Here is a 22159-nt window from a genome sequence, read left to right on the forward strand (position 1 = left end):
GCATGGGGCGTGCGCCTGGTGGTGAGAATATCCCACGTTAGAAGTACTATCCAATGCCACATAAACGTCCGCCACTCCTTCCCGGGAAGTTTGTTGTTTTTAAAGGTTTGATGGAAATGTCATATTCAGATAACCCAAATCCTAAACAGGAAAATCGAATTTTTAGAACTCAAATCTGTTCATTTAAAGCACTCTTACATGTTCCTGCAATTGCACATATACAAAATCTCACGATACCAGGGTAACGCCATGGGGTTCACATCGACCGGCCACCGCATCGAGAAAAATTAAGGAATATTGGAAGCATAACGGAAAGAATCAATTGGAAAGGGTGAACATAATTCTCGTGGTCGCTTCTAGTTCACGTGGAAGTGATATTTTGACGAGTGGAATTCCAATAGAAATCCTATAGAATTCCAATACAATTTTCTAGCGAATTCGCTAGGTTTTCTATAGAATTTTTTCATACTGACCCTATAATCTCATGCTAAAACCTATTTTCAGTGCATATCGTATTTTCAATTTCAGGATAATCCACTCGTATTGTCAATTGAAATTGTCATCACATGAAGAAAATAATCCCGTCTGTCATCAATTTTTANTTTCGAAATTCATATAACGCGTCTCGAATATTCTATATCGTCGTATTCGAAACAAACATCATTCTATCCTTGTCCCTCACGAAATTTCTGAACAGTTCTCGAACCTTCCATAACAAAAGGTATTGAAACCCGCACACGCTCCCGACCAAATATATTAGTCGAACTCCGATTCTCAAACTCGATGTAAACACATCTAACGTGCTAAATACAACACTTTTATTCTGCTAAACCACGAGTTATTATTCTACGACATACACCTAACCGCCACATTTTTCTCACACGATTTAATTGGAAATATTCAGAACGAGGGAATATCTCAAATTAAATTGTAAATTTTCAAAAATCTAGTTTTTTCATGTTCATGGGAAAATCTGTAATTTTTTAAGACTCATGGGGGAACATGTGAAATCAATATTCCTGAGGATTAAGAAAAATTAGGTGCAGTAATTTGGAAAAAATAATGTGAACATATATGTTCTTAAACACGGGCTCCTCTGGGATCCATTTTCAAATAGATAGTTCACCTACTCAACGAGTCAAAAAATAAAAATATAAATAGAGGATAATGTGAGGAAATTTTCTGAATCCACTAGTCATACCGGATAAATCTGGGCCACGCAGGCAAATGATGGAATGTTCAAAACTATAGGGGNTACAAATGCATTTAATTGTCCGGCGTCACAGTTACATATCACGGCAGGCTACAAAATCTCACGATACCCGGGTAACGCCATGGGGTTCACATCGACCGGCCACCCNGAACATGTGAAATCAATATTCCTGAGGATTAAGAAAAATTAGGTGCAGTAATTTGGAAAAAATAATGTGAACATATATGTTCTTAAACACGGGCTCCTCTGGGATCCATTTTCAAATAGATAGTTCACCTACTCAACGAGTCAAAAAATAAAAATATAAATAGAGGATAATGTGAGGAAATTTTCTGAATCCACTAGTCATACCGGATAAATCTGGGCCACGCAGGCAAATGATGGAATGTTCAAAACTATAGGGGTGAGTGGGGTAAAATGGACACTTTAGACTTTTGTTTTAATTACTCATAACTCAGAAACAAATTTATCAATTCAGCTCAGTTTAGGCTCATCACAAAAGGAAAGAATTGTTCTTTGTAATGAAGAAAAAATTATTAAATTTTTAAAAATAAAATAGACACATTTCAAGTGTCCATTTTACCCCAACCTCCCCTAAGGATATCTAAGTACATTGGCTATTTTTTCTGCAGTGAAATGCTTTTCTACTTTTGGAATCGAACATCGTTTACAAAATTCCTAGAAATCGAAAAGTTGAAGAGATATACGCGATGGAACTGTTGCACGGCCTAGAGTGCATGGGGCGTGCGCCTGGTGGTGAGAATATCCCACGTTAGAAGTACTATCCAATGCCACATAAACGTCCGCCACTCCTTCCCGGGAAGTTTGTTGTTTTTAAAGGTTTGATGGAAATGTCATATTCAGATAACCCAAATCCTAAACAGGAAAATCGAATTTTTAGAACTCAAATCTGTTCATTTAAAGCACTCTTACATGTTCCTGCAATTGCACATATACAAAATCTCACGATACGGCCACCGCATCGAGAAAAATTAAGGAATATTGGAAGCATAACGGAAAGAATCAATTGGAAAGCGTGAACATAATTCTCGTGGTCGCTTCTAGTTCACGTGGAAGTGATATTTTGACGAGTGGAATTCCAATAGAAATCCTATAGAATTCCAATACAATTTTCTAGCGAATTCGCTAGGTTTTCTATAGAATTTTTTCATACTGACCCTATAATCTCATGCTAAAACCTATTTTCAGTGCATATCGTATTTTCAATTTCAGGATAATCCACCCGTATTGTCAATTGAAATTGTCATCATATGAAGAAAATAATCCCGTCTGTCATCAATTTTTTAAAATTAAAATTGTCTTTTGAGTACTTGCAATTTTGCATAAACATCCTTAACCTCATTGTCACGTATCCCCACTTTCTAAACGAAAATATTCACTTAAAAATTACCTGACTGAGACATATTCTCGGCGGGACCTGCAGCCGGCATAAACTCCTCAATATCGAAGTTGTCATTGTCATTTCAATTATTTAACAACAATTACTCCAATTACTCAGTGACATGTAGGTTATGGATGACGCAATCACGTGTAATTCATCGAGGATTGTCAACAAAAATTGTTTTCCAACCCTCAATAACGAAAGAGAACTCAGTTAATCACGACAGTTGATTGCTCTACCAAATTGTCATTTGATAATTATTGATACAAATGCATTTAATTGTCCGGCGTCACAGTTAGTTATCACGGCAGACTACAAAATCTCACGATACCAGGGTAACGCCATGGGGTTCACATCGACCGGCCACCGCATCGAGAAAAATTAAGGAATATTGGAAGCATAACGGAAAGAATCAATTGGAAAGGGTGAACATAATTCTCGTGGTCGCTTCTAGTTCACGTGGAAGTGATATTTTGACGAGTGGAATTCCAATAGAAATCCTATAGAATTCCAATACAATTTTCTAGCGAATTCGCTAGGTTTTCTATAGAATTTTTTCATACTGACCCTATAATCTCATGCTAACACCTATTTTCAGTGCATATCGTATTCTCAATTTCAGGATAATCCACTCGTATTGTCAATTGAAATTGTCATCACATGAAGAAAATAATCCCGTCTGTCATCAATTTTTTAAAATTAAAATTGTCTTTTGAGTACTTGCAATTTTGCATAAACATCCTTAACCTCATTGTCACGTATCCCCACTTTCTAAACGAAAATATTCACTTAAAAATTACCTGACTGAGACATATTCTCGGCGGGACCTGCAGCCGGCATAAACTCCTCAATATCGAAGTTGTCATTGTCATTTCAATTATTTAACAACAATTACTCCAATTACTCAGTGACATGTAGGTTATGGATGACGCAATCACGTGTAATTCATCGAGGATTGTCAACAAAAATTGTTTTCCAACCCTCAATAACGAAAGAGAACTCAGTTAATCACGACAGTTGATTGCTCTACCAAATTGTCATTTGATAATTATTGATACAAATGCATTTAATTGTCCGGCGTCACAGTTACATATCACGGCAGGCTGCACTTTTATCGACACGTAAGACCGAAGAATTTTTTTGGAGCGCGCAAGCGCAGTGAGGCATTTCACTCAGTGGGTAAAACCACTCTCTCTGCATCGACACGAACATGTCAAAATCATATTGAGTTCGATGGTTCTGAAGTGTCTGGAAGTGCCCGAGGAGATTCTCCCGGAGATCTCATGATTTAACCTCAGAGGTCTCGTCAACGATGAATAGATTCGAGTACAGGGAGTCCAGGCTGTTGCCCAATGAGGGCTACGTCCGGAGGGATCATCCTGTGAGGCTGTACGATGGGGACACGAGGGTGAGTCGGTTGATTCCAAGATTATTCCCTTCGACAATCAGATGGATGAACAGAGTGAGAAGTTTCTACAGGGTGGCCCAAAAATCATCGTACATGTGAGAATAGCTCGGGGGGGTTATTTGTAGGGGAAAAGTTCAAGGGAGAATACTATGAGTTTTAAAAGTCGCGGGCCATTGGAATAAGATTTCTCACACCTGGTGCAAAAAAATTTATTGTTCATTGTTCGTTTGCCCCGCGGGCTATTGGAATGAGATTTCTCATGCATTGAAGATCGATTCCATACGTCTGAAAACGAATAATTGGTGCAAAAAAATCAATTGTTTATTGGTTGTTACCCCGCAGATGCTTAAAATGTTATGAATAGTTCAGAGCCTATTTTTAAAATAAAATAGCTCGTAAAATAGCCCGAAAAATGTTTCTGAAAGAATCGAGAATACATTTCAAATATTTTAAGGATAATTTTTCTACCTATTTTACATGAATGGCGCAAATTTTTATTTTAAGCAAAACGAAATTAGCTGTGTGAAAGTCGAATTTCAAAAAACCAATTCGTAATTGTTATTAATTGCACGCTTGTAATTGTAATTTTAACAGAATGGTGGACTAAAAAATTTGTTTAGATATCCTTTTGACTAAGTTTGAAGATGAAAACGTATAGCAATAATCGTTTAATTTTTATTTATTTGAGAATCAGAATTTCCGGGACATCTTTGAATATAATGCTTAAAATTACTTTTCAATCATAGCTTAAAATGTTTGATTTAATGACATTAAGTCGAAGTTAAAAGATGACTACGAAGGCTATATTGGTTGATTTGATTTTTACGTTGATTGCTGAAAATATCGAATTTTTCATGAATTTCCCTGAAGGTGAGCTTTCCAATGGTTTTTTCAAATATGATGTTTCAAATTCATTCAATTATATATAAATAACATTTTTCGAATAACATTTTATCGGAGGGGAGAGATAGAACTGAGAAAAAGACAATTGGTTGTATAGGGGAGGGTCGGGCAGAATGGGACGTGTTGAAATCTTTTCCAATTGTCAATATCTTCATTTATAAGTGAAGATATTAACAACTAGAGAAGATCACGAAAAGTCCCGTGTTGCCCGGCTCTTCCCTAGAAGAAAGGAATGATAAGAATAATGATGATGATAAAATTCGTCCAAGTTGAAAATCTCACAAAATTAACTTTAAAAAAATCTTATTGAATTTAATAAAATTAAAAAAACAATGAGTAATACATGACAGAAGGGAATGATGTGCAAAACAACCATTCGGAAGCATATTGCTAATTTATTAGCAAAAATAACTATATTATATGGAATACAAGAGCAATTTCCCACTTGTTTCAATAAAAGTCGAACTGAATTTTCTAGCGAAGGCGTTAGAATTTTTATGGGATTCTTCAATACATGTGATTCCTTTATAATTTCACATCCAGATATCATGGATTTACTCCATATATTATGAATACTCATTACTCATTCCTCATTCCATTATAAATAATCGTCGCATCATTTCAGAGTTTTCTCTTCATTGTAGCCCTCTACGAAAAAGTATTTGTTTACTCGAAATTAATCCTTTCTTCATAGAATTGTTGGATTACTGCAAATCTGAGGGAATTTCAATTTTGAATGTTGTAATATCCCTAAACCCTTCCATAAATTCCATCCCATACATTAACTCCTCGACATAAGTTATCAAGTGTCGAAATTTGCTTGCAGACGAACTTTGTAGGAGGAGAGGTGGTGTTAACGAGTCACAGGCTCATCTGGGGGCGTCCTCAGGACGTCGCCCAGGGTCAGGTCTGTCTATCCCTCTCTCTGAAACATGTAGTGTTCTTCGAGGAAGACAATGCAGGGGTTTTCTCCTTCAGCAGGAGTAAAAAGGTGGTTGTACACTTGGCAGAGCCTTCACCAGGTGAATAAAATGTTCAAATGTTACTTGATTGCCCACACGACCTTTTCATCCTGAGAAATTCTAGATTTTAGGACACTTTTCCATGTTAATTCCAGTAGAAATTTCGGACGATAACTAAATCTACTTATCAATCATCACTTTTGAGAGCTCAAAAGTATATCAACACCTTCATAATGACAAGCGTATCTACAAAGGGAACTCATAGAACTTACGCTGTCTGTTATTAAGGTGTCGATATCATCTTAAATCTCAGTATTTATCAAAATTTTTCATTACTTCCCAAAAATATTTTTTGACATATTTTTCGAAAATTAATTATTTCTGAGATAAATTCACAGTTAAAGGGAGATCGCACTGAAATTTCAGTATCGCATGGGTCTTTATTTATTGTGATAATGACTTTACTACTTTAGTTTTAATGCAAAAAGATGAGAAAAAATTAGGTTTTACAACTTTGATGGAGTTCTATTTGAATTCTGATGAAATCGTATGTAAAATTCTCTTCCGTTTTACAACTTTCTTGCTAGGAAACAGTCAATAGTTGTTAAGTTACTACTGTTGAGAATTATTTCCATCAAAATGCTCAGTCATGAAATTTCCAATTTTTTTTTTCTTGAATTTTGTAACGTGAATCAAACAAATCTGCTGTTTCAATAGAAATTCAATAGGATTTCTTAGAGAAAACACTAGGTTTTTCCATTGGTTTCTTCCCTAGATGCTACTTGAGGTAATTTAAAAACTTTGAAAAAACCTGGAATAAATTTCATGATAATTTCAATAATCCTCGAATCCATTCCTAGACAAATTACCAGGGCCAGTGAGCAACGGCTTCCACATGTACATAAAACTGTCCTTCAAAGAGGGCCTAGACCCCGGGTTTCTCTCAGACTTTGCCGATGCCATAATGAAGAAGACCTGGGAGATAATGCCGATAATGCCAACAATATCGATGTCTGAAATAAGTATCCAGGGGCAATCGGAAGGTGGGACTCAGCTTCGAATAATAAAAACACGAACTGGAATAATAGGAATCGAGCGCAGCCTTCAGGAACGCCAGAAAGCCACAGACAACAGCATCTCCATGGCGTTCCAGGACCTGCGGAAGCTCATGGAGATGGCGAAGGACATGGTGACGATATCGAAGACGATATCAGCTAAAATAAGGGTGAATGTCGGTTTTGAGAATGCAAGAGTTTTCCGAGAGCACTTGTAATTGTGGGGAAATTGCAGGAACGACAAGGGGACATCACTGAGGATGAGACTGTGAGGTTTAAATCGTATCTGATGAGCATGGGAATTGATGATCCTGTCACGAGGGATGCGTACAAAACGAGTAATGAGTATTTTAGGCAGTTGGCTGTGCAGCTTTCGCAGATATTGGAGGAACCGTTGAAAGTAATTCTTTTTTGCACTTTGTTTTTGAGTCTATGGATTATCTTTCGAGCGTTATCTCAATTGTTTTCCTCGATAATTTTACCTAAACCCCTTCGATTCGAAGGTTTTTATAAAGTAAACTCATTAATTAAAGAATTACAGTCCAGTCTCCGTACAAGATACGCGACAAAGGGGCTAGAATTGAGTGGGAATGGAGTTGAGATATTGCAGAATTTACTGGAAATATATGCATCTATGATCTAGAACTTAATTGAGTTTCAAAACGAATAGGCACTCGTTACAGTTAATAAAAAAAATTAAACGCATCGGTCATAAAACTTGGTAAAATATCTATTTTTTACACGTATTGCACCATGCGTTTTACGTCTATTTTTTGAATGGATAGATAAGCAAAACAAAACAAAATTCCACCCAATTTTTATGAAACCCAAAATTCCAACGAAAGTCTCAATTTTGCCTTGCAGGCCCTTATTATCAAAGTAACTTATTCCGAATTTCTAAATTGTTATTTTAAAAAGAACCAATACCTTCTAATCAAACATGCATGTCTCACATCAGGAATCGCACTCAAATGATTATAAAAATGGAAATTGATTAATTTCTTGTACGACGAATATCAAATCAAAATATTTTCTCCTCTGAGCGCTCAGGTAAGGCGGGGGATATGTAATTCTCGGAATTTTATTCCCCTTGTGGTATCTTGTACGAAGATTGGACTGTAAATTGAATTTCATTGAATTTGTAGGAAGTTGGAGGAATGATGACGTTGACCGACGTTTATTGCCGAGTGAATAGAGCCAGGGGTCTGGAGCTCTTATCGCCAGAAGATTTGCTCAATGCCTGCAGACAACTGGCTCCATTGAGCCTCCCTGTGGTCCTTAGAGTGTTCGATAGTGGAGTTATGGTGCTACAAGCTAGATCACATGATGATAATGCCGTTGTTGAGGCTCTTGCTGAATTGGTAAATACCATTTCTCATCAATTTATTGTCATCCGAATTCAGCAGTGAAGTGCCAACACATTCAATTTTCCAAATATTGAATTGTCCCAATAATGAGTAATTTCTAAATAATCAATGCCAAGGACAACTTTTTATCAGATATTCTGTGAATGTTGTAAAAAAAATGTTGGCATTTTTTTAAAAATTAATCATTGCGACATTTCAAAATTGCAGGAATTATTTATTTATCGTACTGATGAGTTTACTATTTCAATATTGATGTGAAAAAAAAGAAAAAATTAGGTTTTGTTTGTTTTTTGATAGAATTGGGGGTTTATGTGCTACACTTTTAATACCAAAGGGGTTATAAATCACATTGAGATAGAATAATAAATTACAGATATCTTTAAAAAATACTTAAAACATGAATAGAATATTAGAATAGGAAAAATCATCAATTCAGGAACGAGAATGTTCTGTATGTGAAAACCCAAATATTCTGATTTTAAAAAATTTTGCAAAAATTACTGTGAATTAGAACTTGTTCTTCACTGTAAACTAAAGACGTCTTTAGTTTACAGTGAAGCATAAAAATTACTGTAAATTAGAGAACATTTTACTACTTCACAGCAAAAAATATCTTTTACTGGAGTTTCTTTGGCATTTTATTCTTATTGAAAAATTTCACATCTAATTTTCATGTGTGTAATATTTTTTCCACAGCTAAAAGACAGAGGATCAATCACTGCCGAGGAATTAGCCCAATCCGCAGGAATCTCCATCGTCCTAGCCCGAGAGAGACTCCTGGTAACTGAAAAGTACGGAAAGGCCTGCAGAGACGACACAATCGAAGCCCTCAGGTTCTACCCAAATCTATTCCTCGAAGAAGTTTCCTGAGTTATCATTTCCCGCCGAAAAATAATGTCTATATTTTTCTGAGTGATTGTAAGTGGCTACTCATCAAGAACAATTTAGTTCTGCGTATTTTGAGATTGAAAATGCCTCTCATGGAATTGTGTAACATGTTGAATAAACAAATTTATTTTACGAATAATTTCATAAAAATGTGAATTTTTTTAATTAGTTAATACGTAAACAATCAGTCGATGAACCAGGACTAGTGTTATTGGAAAATGCATTTATTGTTTGATTTCGCTGCATCCCCCCCCAGGGACAAACTCCTCTGCAAATCATCTTCTAAATATTTTTGAGACGAGGAGGATCAAAAGAATTCATTAAATGTATTTTCTATAGAGAATTTTGAGACCTAGAAAGCTCATTTAGTCAAGTTCTACTCAAATCTAATTCTCCAAGAAATCCCCTGATTTTTTATTTCTCCTGGAAAATATAGTATACATTTTCCTGAGTGATTATAAGTAGTATTCACCCACAAAATAGAATATTACATTACAAGTTTGAAAAAGGGGGAAGGTGAATACTTTCCCAAGCGGTTCCACGACTAATAAACACATGAATTTTGTTGTTCATCTCCATGTTCATAAATAGTGCTCCCTCTGACCAAGTGTTGGTGTTGGTCTGTGGAATGAATTGACGCGTTGAGATCAAATTACAATACGGTAATTAGTCCTGTCACCGTAATCCTCGAAAAAGTCTATTGAGTTTTCGTTTTTTCCGAAAAATGACGTCTACATTTTCCTAATTGCTTGGAAGTTGCTACTCATCAACAAAAATTTATTTCTGCGTATTTTAAGATTGAAAATACCTCCCATGGAACTGGGCAACTTGTTGAATAAACAAATTTATTTTACGAAAAATTTCATAACAGAAATTGCATTTTTGAAATTACTCAATACGTAAACACTCGGTCGATAAAGCAGGACTAGTGTTATGGGAAAACGCATTTTCCACTTGGTTTTGCTACGTCCCACCAGCGAATTCCTGAGTGACATCATCCTTCCGTTTCTTTTTATAAAATTTGTGGCATAACGTGATCACAAGTAATGGAAAATATTTGAGAATTCCTGTGAACTTTGGCATTCTTGAATGGAAATTGCTCATAGACATTTCTCCGTCATCTCCAAGGCTCCAAAACGAAATTTTTTAACACTTTAGGAGTAGATTCACGAAGTTTCAAGGTCAGTACAATCACCCTGACTTATACCCTCACTTTTTTTCATCTATTTGAAGTTTTTGAGTCTGTTTTAAAGAATTTTTGTGGTTCTTCGGGTGCAGGTTATGTCCTTTCTGCATTTTCAGGAGTTCATGCAGCAGTAAATGGTGGTTTTATAACTCGTGAAGAGTGTAGGACACAATCGGGATTGTTTCTTATATATTTGTCGATGGGATTTATTGATGATGAGCTCAAAGAAATTTCAAAACTCTGTGAAAATGTCGTTGAAGGTAGCAAACTTGTCTGCTGTGTGCCAACTCAGGTCAGAGTGGAAATAACGTGAGTAGGAGGCTATTCTAATGGAGCTACGGGGCACCCTCGGTTTTCAATCGTGCAGTGACCAATCGCGTATCATTATATTTTTTTATCAATTGAATGTCATGAAGGATATCCAAGTATCTTTTACAATTTGGTACAGACCACACTAGATTTAATTATTTTCAATCACGAAATTTGCTATTTAATTTTCGTTAGAAAAATTCGAAAAAATTATGAATAATATTCAGCATTATTCAAAATGTTCAACATACACTCTTCACAGAATTATTATTTTTTTAAGCATTCATTGTTTATAAATAAATAATTGAAATTGTTTAAACTTGCGGAAATACTATTTTTTAGGCATGATATCAATTTCTAAAAAAATTCAGAATATGAGTAAGTTCGTTACGATTCTGAACAAATGATTTTTATGGTCTAAAATTGATGGTTTATAAATTATTTACAAAAAAGGCAATTTTTAAGTTATTTCATCAATCTTCCTCCAAAAGTAAACTTTCTAATTTTTTTTCATATTTTTAAAATTTTTTCTAACGGTTCATTATCGAGAATCAAATTCGGAAAGATTCCATGAAATAAAACTCAATATTTTTCTTCATTATTTCAAATAGAATATTGTGAATCTATCTCAAATAGTATCTCGAATATTGTCATTCTTCTTCACATTGATCGATAGATTCCATTGAACAAAATTCGATAGTTTTTTTAATTATCTCAAGTAGATCATGGGATAACCAATTCTTTTGGTTTACTCATTTTTTTCATTTTTGCATGCCATATCAAAAATATTGTTTGGAGCAGTTGATTTTTCATCAACCTCAACATTTTTCAGTATAGCCCGGTGGCCTGGCGTAGTGGTTAAGGCCGTTGCCTCACAACGGATAGGTTCCAGGTTCGATTCCTGGCCGGGTAGAATGGTGAGATCTAACCATTTTTAAAGTCTTGATCAATCGCCATATAGTCTCATCAGACTCGAAGCGATATAAAATAAGCATAAAAAAAAAAAAAAAAAAAAAAAAAAAAAAAATTTCAGTATTAAACACTTTTTCCATCCCTTGTGCATAAAGTGATATCCCTCTTTCCACACATTGTGATGAAAAATAAGGTTCGTCATTCCTGGAAAAGTATTCTTTGATCCTTGGGAGGACAGGACTCGCCTTCGGCGAAGTGCCCTTTTTGGGCACGAGTGGGTAAAGTTCAAGAGCTGCGTAAAGTGAAATTCGAGTGCGTAAAGCGAAGCGTGCGTAAAATTTCACTTTACGCGCAAGTCATAAAAAAAAAGTTCACCGATTTCCAAGCACTTTTTATGAGGGTGTCCCGCAGCTCTATAATCCTTCCTTAAACTTCGTTTATTATTCGTTTTTTCAAGTGGGTTATTGTGATCTTTGCAACAGGAAAACATCGTTCAAGAAAATTATAACTTGCATACAGTTCTCTGAAGGCTATCCTGCAGACGTGCTTCTTATTGAATTAAAAAGTAAAACTTTGTCGCCAAAGTTATTATTGGGTTTAACTGAAGTTTGTGAGAAAGAGTGCAAGAATCGTTTGGGAAGGGCACAGGTAAATAATAAATTAATTGCATTATTTCTGGATTTATCCAAGGAGGAAATTCAACAAATTCGTCAATTTTTTTTGTAAATATTCTTCAAATGACCGAGGAAAATTCATCACAGAATAATTTTTCTATGCCTTGAAATTTTCTATGGAAAAGCCATATTTAATCAATTCTTTTGAACTTCTTCATTCCATAGATATTTACAAAATAACTTGTAGAATTTTGTTTTCTTCTTTTAAGATTTCGATAAACAATTGAAATCATAAACACTACATTATCAATCAATCAATTTTTATGATTCAATTGTTTACGGAAATCATAAAAATTGATTGATTTTTAATGTAGTGTTGAGTTTGTCCAGGTTCTGCAAAATTAAAAATTCAATTATTCAGTTCCAAAAATTATTCATCGTTTTTTCTAGACCTCAAAATTCTCTTGAACTTATTTGTTCCAAAGATATTTCCAAAATGACTTGCAAGACAATTTTTACTCCTTTTTTATCACTTCGATGTAGAAGAAAGAGAAGTGATTATTAGCGTAATGATTATTTTGTCCAGGTTTTGCTAAATTTGAAGTTCGGGAAGTCAATTCCAAACAATTATGTGGTTTCTTCGTAAATATTCTCAGGGGAAGAAATAGAAGGAAAACCATTAGAAAAATAACTATTCTCGGCATTAAAATTCTCTATAGAAAAATCTATTTGGAAAATTCTCTTGAATTTATTTGTCCCAATGATATCCACAAAATATTTATGATACTATTTTTTGTTCTTTCTTTATCACGTCAGCATAAAATAGAGAGGATTAATTGTTGACGTAATGATTGATTCATCCAGGTTCTGCCAATTTTTAAATTCAAAAATTCATCAAACGATACATTTCCTAGGCCTCAACATTCTCCACGAAAAATGAAAATTCAATAAATTCTCTTCATCCCCTTCAATTTAAAAAATATTTACAAAATAATTTGCAGTCGATTTTTTTCTCATTTATCTGACATTCCAATGCAGAATGGCTATAAATGAATGGAATTAGCAGTTAAAAATGTGATTATGTTGTCAGGTTTTGCCAACTCTGAAATTCATAAAGAATTTTATTGACGAAAATCCGTTGATTTGTTGCTACGATGAAATCAACTCCGTAAAAGAGCTCCTCAAGGAGACAGACAGTCTCAAATTGCGACAAAAATCATCGACAATAAATCTCGAGGTGCACCAAGGTCTCTATTACTACAAAGCAAAGCTCTTCGTGCCAGACGATTATCCTTTGTCATCAGTGAGGTGAAGAACTCCATCAAAATTGAATGAATCTATGGAATAATTGACGCTCAAACGTAGTTAATGAAAATCCAATGAAATTAATTCAATTACAGCATCAATTCAGACGCCGAGACTAATCTCCCTCCTCTGTTCGTTCGTTTCCTCTGGGGCCAGGGAAGAGAATTAGGACGTAAATGTGTCGAGCCTCCACTGAGGAAAAAGCCGAATCAGATATTCACACCTTCTCCTTCTCTCAAGACAGTTGCGTCATTCTTAATAACGTGAGCATTACTCAAACAACTTTAATTGATCACTAAAGTGGAATCATGAATTATGCAATGTGTAATTCTGTGAGGAACTGTAATGTTGAAGCCGGTAATATTCCTTTCCAGAACTGTAAAACAAATTCCAAACGAGCACTGTCAGCTCTGCAAGTCAGAATGCCTTCCCCCAAATCCAGAGGAGGCTGTTGTAGACGAAAATGCAGATACGCATGTGGAGAAATTGTACTGTGGTCATCTGTTCCATTTGAAGTGCTTCAGAACATATATGAACACTCCTCCATTCCATGGTGATTATGAATCTAATAATTTTCCTGGTTTATTAAAGGAGACTGGGGCAAAAAGAAACAGGCGAAACGACTGTTTGACGTAATTCAAGAAAAAAAGATTTTTTTGTCAAGGTCTGGATCTATTATCTGTGGAACGTTAGCTAGATTGCTGTTTCTGTTCGATTTTCATCTCTAAAATTTAACTCGATGCTCCGTCACTCGGGGACACACGAAAATTCTGAATTTAGATTTTTGAAAAAGTAAACACAATTCTGAATTCTGAATTTTAAGAGAACATTTTTAATCGTAATAAAAACCTGTTTTCTAGGGATGCACCTTAAGGATCTAAGTATTTTTTACAATTTGATACAAACGACACTATTGATTCAACCATTTTCAATCATCAAATTTGTCAATTAAATTGTGTAGAAAAAAATCATGAATATTCAGCGCCACTCAGATTAGATTTTGCACAGAATTATGATTTTTCTAAACCTTCGTTGTTCATAGATAAATAATTAAAATTGCTTAAACTTTCGGAAACCTTATTTTTTCTAAAATTCTGAATATGAATAAATTTGTTACGATTCCGAAGTTTAAATAGTAAAATCGTTGTAAAATGTCCGGAAACTTAGGGCCAAATGGGGCTCAAGTGAAAGCCTCTGATGCTCGACTACAAAAGTAGAAAAGCATTTCACTGGAGAAAAAATGGCCAAAGTATTTGGATATCCTCAAGTCATAAATTCGTGAACTGATTATGAACTAGCTTTATTCAAATAATATTCTCAAATTGTGGATGAAATTCTCATTGAATTATGAAATGCAGTGTCACGCATTAAAAAATTTAATAGAAAATCTGGCGAATGCGCTAGAAAATTCTATTGGAACTCTATGGGATTTCTATAGGATTTCTATTGGTATTCTATTGAAAAATTCAATTTTTTTGGCCTGATTCTATTGGATATTCGATAAGAAAAAATCAATAGATTTCGAATTTCTGTTAAAATTTTTCTCTTGAGATTTTTTCTATTAGAATGCTTGGGCATCAAATTTCTGATTTTTTTTCACTGGGATTCTACAATGCAAAACAAAACAAAATCCAGCGGAAAAAAATTAGAAAATTTTGTGCACAATAATTCTAATAGAAGAAATTTAAGAGAAAAATTCAAACAGAAATTCGAAATCTATTGACTTTTTCTTACTGAATATCCAATAGAATCAGCGCAAAAAAAAATGTTTTTCAACAGAATTCCAATAGAAATCCTATAGAAATCCCATAGAATTCCTATAGGATTCCAATAGAATTTTCTAGCGAATTCGCTAGGTTTTCTATTGAATTTTTCCTTGCGTGGTTTCATAAAAAACTATTCATTTCCCTCAAGAACAAAATAAAGAATGCAACAAATATTTCAGGGGGTAAAAAATGTCCGGGCTGTGGACAGCGTGTCTACCACGATAAATGGGGACTGACTGATAAACTCGCCGAAGACAGATGGGCACATGCACAGGCTCGTGCTCGAGAGCTCGCCGAAGTCGTTGATTTCTTCGAGTGATACACGAGTCATCGATGAGCAAGTGCATCATTTCGAATTCCGTGCAATTTACAAGGTTCGTTGCAACTCATTGACAGTGAAGTGATGTGGAAAATAAATTAAGATTCAGTACCTGTTTTTTATTTAATTGAATAAACAACAGCAAAGGGGAAATAAATATTTAGGAGGAAAAAGGAGAAATTGAGAGCTCGGAAAATCCTTTGAAATTTATACTGATGGTTTTCGTTGAGTATCTAACTAATATGTGGCATCGTAAAAGTTATATATCGCCCATGTATTGATCCTCACTACCGACTCCGGTGGATCCTCTGCTCGCATTCCCCTCGGTACCTCGGCTTCACGGCCTCATTTATCCTTGCACCTTTTCACTCTCCCTGGGCTTTTTTTCTAAACAATGTTTATATTTATTTATTTATTTATTATTTCTCATTGGTTCATTTGAGTCCCACAGCGTCAGCCAATAATGGGACTCATAGCGTATGCATTACAGTATTGTGCACATACGCTATAAATAAATAACTAAATAAATGAATGAAAAATAATTCAATAAATAGTCAATTATACAAAGTCCTATTGGTGATGGCAAAGGGAGTCATGAGATAGATGGATTACTGAATTTAGATTTCGTTACATATCTTTCGCAAGTATCAATAGAAAAAATCTTTCGCAACTTCATGAACTTTATGCCACAATGAACTTAGTGAGTCGTTGAAAATATCTATTTGAGAGTATCTCTCCGTGAAATTAATGCCGTCGCTGATGCCGTTTTTATTCTACGGTGCAAAATGTTTATATATAATATTTATAAATTAAGAACGAGTCAATAAATAAATTGTGGAAGTGCATAGTTTTTGATTTCAAGTTTGTATGTTGTATTGATGTAGTGTCGGAACATAGTGATTTAGATGTATCTGATACAAAATTAAAGAGGAACTTGTTTTTGTTGTTTGAAATATTGGTAATTAACAATTACCTTGTCATTATTCTGTTCATCATTTTTAGTGATTAAAGTATTGCGTATATTGACGGAGGAAAGTAGTTTCTGGTTTCTAGAACCACGGTACTGCAATTCAGAAAATGATAATGTGTATGTAGGAGAACAGACGCGAATTTTCCGAGGAAACTAATTTTTTTCGTCACATAATAACAGTAAGAATTGAAATCAACAAGAAAATTGAGCCGAACTCAATTAGGTAAATAATTTGAAAGGGGTGACTGAGTCGAATTCTGGTCTTTACGGGGTTCGTACCAGCTGCGTCCCCGTCGCGAACTCTGAGTACTGCTAAGTGCTGGTGAGGCTTGATATTTTAGTAAAAAGTGCTTCACTACACATTGAATTGATATGAACACCTCATACGTTCAAATGTTAAAAAAATACGTTTAGAAGGAAAAGCGTAAGAAGGAAGATATTGTTCCGTTAAAGATCCGATCAATTAGCCCCTCATGTATAGATATTCCAAATTTTTATTTTTTTCCTCATTGAAGTAGTTTTGAAGAAAATTGCGAGCTAATAAAAAACATTTGCTAGTTAGTACTTTTTTTAAAATAAATTTTTGAAAAATCACCCCTGAAAAAAAGGCGTTATCCCCCCTATTTCATTATTTCCAAAAAAATTTATCACCAATCGGTAGCAAATTGTTTGAAGATTTTTGCGAGTTAAGAAAAAATCGTCAATGCACTCCTATTATTGTGTAAATTAACAATTCCAATTTCAACTGAAAACCAGAGTTGATGACCAGAGTTTGTAGCAGAGATGTCAGACAAGATATGAATGTTTTTTACGGCTCAAATGAAAGAGCGGGTCGGGAAATGGCGTGCAGAAGTCTTTAAAGATGACAAATCTCTCTAAAGATGATGTCTGTTTTCAATTGAAAAGCGCAATTGTGACAACATTGTCCAGTGGGGTCTAGGAGTCTCCCCTGGTTCAAAACCATCTTTAGAGGTCCTAGCACGCCATTTCTCGACCCGCTCTTTCGTTTGAGCCCAAAAAAACATTCATATCTTGTCTGACATCTTTGCTACAAACTCGGGTCTTCAACTCGGGGCTTCAATTGAAAGCCCGAGTTGTCGACACGAGTTTGTAGCAGCGATGTCCGACAAGATTTGAATGTTTTTTTGGGCTCAAATGAAAGACCGGGTCGAGAAATGGCGTGCTAGGGCCTCTAAAGTTGGTTTTGAACCAGGGGAGACTCCTAGACCCCACTGGACAATGTTGTCACAATTGCGCTTTTCAACAGACATTGAAACTTTTGCGAGAACGCGAGAACTCGCGAAGCTTGCACTTCGCGTTAAATCGCGATGTTAACATCATTATGGGAAGTGCTACTTAAGTTGAAATTTAAGTTTAGACTTGTCTCAAGAAGGGGGGCCGAGAAATCCCAATTGTACGGGGCGTTTTCAAATGCCGGCGATCTTCGCGAGAAATCGCGAAGTTTGCACTTCGCGTTAAATCGCCATGTTGACATCATTGTGGGAAGTGCTACTTAAGTTGAAATTTAAGTTTAGACTTGTCTCAAGAAGGGGGGCCGTAGAAATCCCAATTGTACGGGGCATTTTCAAATGCCGGTGATCTTCGCGAGAAATCGCGAAGTTTGCACTTCGCGTTAAATCGCCATGTTGACATCATTGTGGGAAGTGCTACTTAAGTTGAAATTTAAGTTTAGACTTGTCTCAAGAAGGGGGGCCGAGAAATCCCAATTGTACGGGGCATTTTCAAATCCCGGCGATCTTCGCGAGAAATCGCGAAGTTCACACTTCGTGTTAAATCGCCATGTTGACATCATTGTGGGAAGTACTACTTAAGTTGAACTCGAAGTTTACATTTGTCTCAAGCAGGGGGACGGTGGAAAACATAATTGTTTAGGTTATTTCCAAATGCCGGCGATCTTCGCGAGAAGATCGCACCTCGCGTTAAATCGCGATGTTAACGTCATTGTGGGAAGTGCTACTTAAGTTGAAATTGAATTGAATTGAGTTGTCTCGGCCGCCAAATTCACACGCGTGAAAATTTCGTTTCCCCTATAGCGACAAATACTATTTTCTATTCCGTCTTCCCTCCTCTGCTTGAGGTATTTTATATTGGAAATGTTCTCCGCGATGGAGCGATTCCAACGTATCGTAGGTGCAAATATTTTTCTGCATGGTTCATGTGTGCACTTGTTGTATCATATTTTACTCGGTATTGGTTGCACTAGGGGGTTTTTATAGACCATGGGATATTATTTACGGAGGTATAATGTCGTGCCCATGAGTGAGGTGCGCCGGAGTCGTTATTCTTTGTAAACTTGACTCTAAACCCTTTTAGTATTCACTTAGTTTATCCTCTTTACATTTCAAAATGGAAAAATTGAGAAAGTGGTGGTAGTTGGGATAAACTGTGAGTTACATTTGTGAGAAATTTTTTTTACAATAAAAATGAATGAAATCTTATCAAAAAGCGATTGGAATTTTCACTGATGTTCCAATTCGTTTCATGGTTTTATGGATAATTCTTTTTGACAATTTTTTTGAATTTTTTTCTGACCTTTTTGAATGGAGAGAACGGAAAAATGAAGAAAGTGATAGCTCGGAGGCATTTTTTACATGAAAAATTTATGAAAATACCATCAAACAGCGATTGGAGTTGTCGGTAAGTTCTCAATTGATTTATCATTTTCATCAAAGATACTTGCTTCACATTTGGCTCTAAATCCCTTATCCTTCCGTTTATCCTTCTGACTTATTTTTTAATTAAAGAGATGATGGCAGGGGTGCGCTGAAAGAAAAAATTATTTTGGCCAAAAAACCGATAACCGATGTTCCACAGAGGAGATCTATTATTGTGTTGAATCAATTTAGTCGTAGGTGATGAAGAAAATTTCCACCAATAAATCATCATTTCCGTTGTAGTAATTATTTTCATAAGACATTTATGTCTTTCAGGTATACACACTAGTTCTACAGAGAATTAGATGAGACTCTGGCTTTGTTAAGTGAATGTTAATGAATAGTGTATATATTTTCTGGTAAACACTCATAATTTCTATAGAATGAATGATAAAATTAAGAGAAAACTTGGATTTTCTTCCCGAACATTGTTGTGGCAGAACTAAATACTTTCCAGGGGAACAATGTCCCCGCGGTATTTCTAATGGTCATGACGAAAGTCAGATTTTTGTGCAAGATTTTTAATTTCTTTCTATCAGGTTGGTTTATTTCCCTGAAGTAAATCTATTCCACTGCATCAAATATTCTCAGGTGGAACATATAATTGGTCGGCAGAATTAATTTTTCCTCTCAATCTGTAGAGAGTAATCTAGGAGGAGTGTTTTTTACAACGGAAGTGCATAAAATCTCATCAAAGAGTTATTAAAGTTTTTATTGAGTTTATCTCACATTTTTATGAGTAGTAATTCTTTCAAACATGACTTTCGATCCCCTCAGTGTCGTGAGTCTATTCCCTTGATTTCTTCGAATGCAGTAAAATGAAAGGAATGAAGAAAATTATTGATAAATTGAAGAAGTTATCGGTAGAACGGATTTTTACATGAAAAATTTCCCATTTGTTCGTTATTTTCGTGAATGATAATCTTGTTTTTTCAATGAATTACTGCACCATCGTTTATCGTTTAAATGGCGTGATAATTAATAAATAACGACGAAGATATAACCCAATAGCCCTTCATTGAAGACTGTTGATGATTCTTTAACTGTCTTGGAGTCATTCATCTCCAATCGTTCAGTGAATGCCCTTAATTATCAACTTCATTCTCTTCAAACTCCATTAAAATTACGCGTTTGATACGCGGAGAGAAAAATGTAGTGAAAAATAAATATACAATGAGATCCCCTTTCAGGCAGTTTTTCATCTGAGAATGGGTAAAAAAATGTGGACAAAAAATAGATTTTTCTCTTTTATTTTGGCTAATTTATCGCATTTTGAGGGTAATTTCTGCTGGAATAATAGTATTTCCAGAAAGTTCATGAAAATTACGCAACGAAAATTTTAGAATCGCGAGGTGTTAGAGTGACATTTTCCATACTTTTAAAAATGGCAATTTATTTTGGGATTTTAAAGGTTTTAAAATAAGATTTTTATTTGAAGTTAACAATTCTTTAGTTGAAAGTTTGGACGGTCTCAATTTGTAATTGGGAATTTTTAAAAATTGCAATTTTTTAATTATTTCATCAATCATCGAATTTTCTAGAACATTCTCAGATTTTCTAGAAATTTCGAACGAATTCTCAGGTTTTCTAGAAATCTGGAGGAAGTTTTCGGGTTTTCTAGAAAATTCAAAGCAATTCTTGGGTTTCCAAAAATTTTTTTTTGTTTACATTGAGCAATTTAACTGCAAATTCTGCTTGAGTAGCTTTCAATTAAAAAAAAAAGCACCTCAATGTTTTCAACATGTTTAGAACGCCCGAGAAGTCAAGAAAATTTGAGGGTTTTCCCAAGAAATTTATAACATTCTCGGTTCTTGTAGAAAGGTCGAAAACATTGAGGTGTTTTTTTAATTGCAGGAATTCTCTAAAATCCTGGTATTCCGTTTCTCTTTTTCTGCCCGGGGAAAGCCGGGCCCTCAGCTAGTAAATAATAAAATCATCGTAAAAATTCCGGAAACTTCGGGTCAAATGGGGCTCAAATGAAAGCTCTGATGTCCGACTGCAAAAGTAGAAAAGCATTTCACTGACGAAAAAATTGCCAAAGTACTTGGATATCCTTAAATCACATTTAACGACACTCTCCTGAAAATTACTAGTCGACCGTCCATGAAATTTCAATTTTTACTCCAGTGTACAGCACATCCGTCGAATTTGACCCGCTTTAATGTTCCCACATCGCTACAGAATTCCGTCCTCAACTCAATTCGAAATAGCAGCGTTGAAAATTACCCTGTGCTTACCGATACGATTCCTAAAAATATTCAACATTGAAAATAATAGTCCCTCATTTCGTTGAATCCCACTAGCACAAATACCCTCACGGTCATCCCCATGCACGCGGAAAGCCTCCAAAATTTCCCGAAATTACCTTCGAATAAAATTTTTATTCCGTCCATTAGAATGATTTACGAGTTTTGAATTCTCGTTTTTGCATCGGGTGAAGGTTCCACACTGTGAAAAGGCAATGCGTGAGGCAAGCCCACAGACAACTCACCCCTTCCAACACCTTTCTGCATCAGACAGGACGCAAGGTTCGTTGATCTTCCCAGGGTGGGTTAAAGCGTGACTATCGATTCAACTAGGAAGGAGTTGAATATTAATTGGCAAAACTCATCAGACAAATGCTCACGACAATGCGAAATCAATAAAATCGACTGGACGAATGAATGAACCACACTGAGAAAAAAATATATTTTTGCCACATATTCATTTAGGGGAGGATGGGGCAAAACGGTCCCCCTTCAATCGTCAATATTTTCCGATTCAATAATCCGATTGGGAAGAGTTAGAGCTCGTTTTGAAGAATGAAAAATTATCTTCAAAATGAAGTTGAAACTGGGAATTTTCACAATGTCATTCACAAGTTATTGACAATTGAAGGGGGGCCGTTTTGCCCCACCCTCCCCTA

General features: G+C 35.3%; 3 protein-coding genes across 5 annotated transcripts in view; 2 read left to right on the top strand and 1 right to left on the bottom strand.

Moving 5' to 3' along the window:
* LOC107035783 (protein SCO1 homolog, mitochondrial) overlaps nt 1-3763 on the bottom strand; it is a 13708-nt gene extending 9945 nt beyond the window's left edge. Inside the window, exon 1 of one of the 2 annotated variants that reach the window (XM_029125917.1) lies at nt 3416-3763. In XM_029125917.1, the coding sequence (XP_028981750.1) occupies nt 3416-3487 (72 nt within the window). In that variant the 5' untranslated portion in view covers nt 3488-3763. Of the gene's footprint in view, nt 1-2624; nt 2936-3415 lie in introns of those variants that run through there. The other variant, XM_015253374.2, reaches the window with a different exon arrangement.
* Nucleotides 3764-3786: 23 nt separating this feature from the next.
* Nucleotides 3787-9337, top strand: LOC107035785 (vacuolar protein-sorting-associated protein 36). The gene is made up of 6 exons (XM_015253376.2): nt 3787-4023; nt 5753-5948; nt 6749-7113; nt 7179-7343; nt 8089-8304; nt 9007-9337. The coding sequence occupies exons 1-6, from the start codon at nt 3928-3930 to the stop codon at nt 9178-9180; spliced, it is 1212 nt and encodes a 403-aa protein (XP_015108862.1). The 5' UTR covers nt 3787-3927; the 3' UTR covers nt 9181-9337.
* A 797-nt stretch (nt 9338-10134) lies between these two features.
* Nucleotides 10135-15766, top strand: LOC107035715. 2 transcript variants are annotated; one of them, XM_015253271.1, is made up of 7 exons: nt 10135-10379; nt 10477-10693; nt 12088-12253; nt 13310-13527; nt 13620-13787; nt 13899-14077; nt 15470-15766. In XM_015253271.1, the coding sequence occupies exons 2-7, from the start codon at nt 10584-10586 to the stop codon at nt 15607-15609; spliced, it is 981 nt and encodes a 326-aa protein (XP_015108757.1). In that variant the 5' UTR covers nt 10135-10379; nt 10477-10583; the 3' UTR covers nt 15610-15766. The 2 variants fall into 2 exon arrangements, with proteins under 2 accessions (XP_015108757.1, XP_015108758.1); XM_015253272.1 differs by having other exon boundaries at nt 10501-10693.
* The last annotated feature ends 6393 nt before the right edge of the window (nt 15767-22159 follow it).

The sequence above is a fragment of the Diachasma alloeum genome, unplaced genomic scaffold, assembly GCF_001412515.2.
Source record: "Diachasma alloeum isolate Michigan unplaced genomic scaffold, Dall2.0 Dall_scaffold_00200, whole genome shotgun sequence".
NCBI classification, from domain to species: domain Eukaryota; kingdom Metazoa; phylum Arthropoda; class Insecta; order Hymenoptera; family Braconidae; genus Diachasma; species Diachasma alloeum.

Bases quoted from the DNA above. Each gene is read 5' to 3' on its own strand.
- LOC107035785 (XM_015253376.2), top strand. From the start codon at position 3,928: ATGAATAGATTCGAGTACAGGGAGTCCAGGCTGTTGCCCAATGAGGGC. The intron at 7,114-7,178 runs GTGAATGTCGGT...GGGAAATTGCAG, and splicing joins CGATATCAGCTAAAATAAGG to GAACGACAAGGGGACATCAC. The intron at 8,305-9,006 runs GTAAATACCATT...TTTTTTCCACAG, and splicing joins TTGAGGCTCTTGCTGAATTG to CTAAAAGACAGAGGATCAAT.
- LOC107035715 (XM_015253271.1), top strand. From the start codon at position 10,584: ATGGGATTTATTGATGATGAGCTCAAAGAAATTTCAAAACTCTGTGAA. The intron at 10,694-12,087 runs GTGAGTAGGAGG...TCTTTGCAACAG, and splicing joins CAGGTCAGAGTGGAAATAAC to GAAAACATCGTTCAAGAAAA. The intron at 13,528-13,619 runs GTGAAGAACTCC...ATTCAATTACAG, and splicing joins TATCCTTTGTCATCAGTGAG to CATCAATTCAGACGCCGAGA.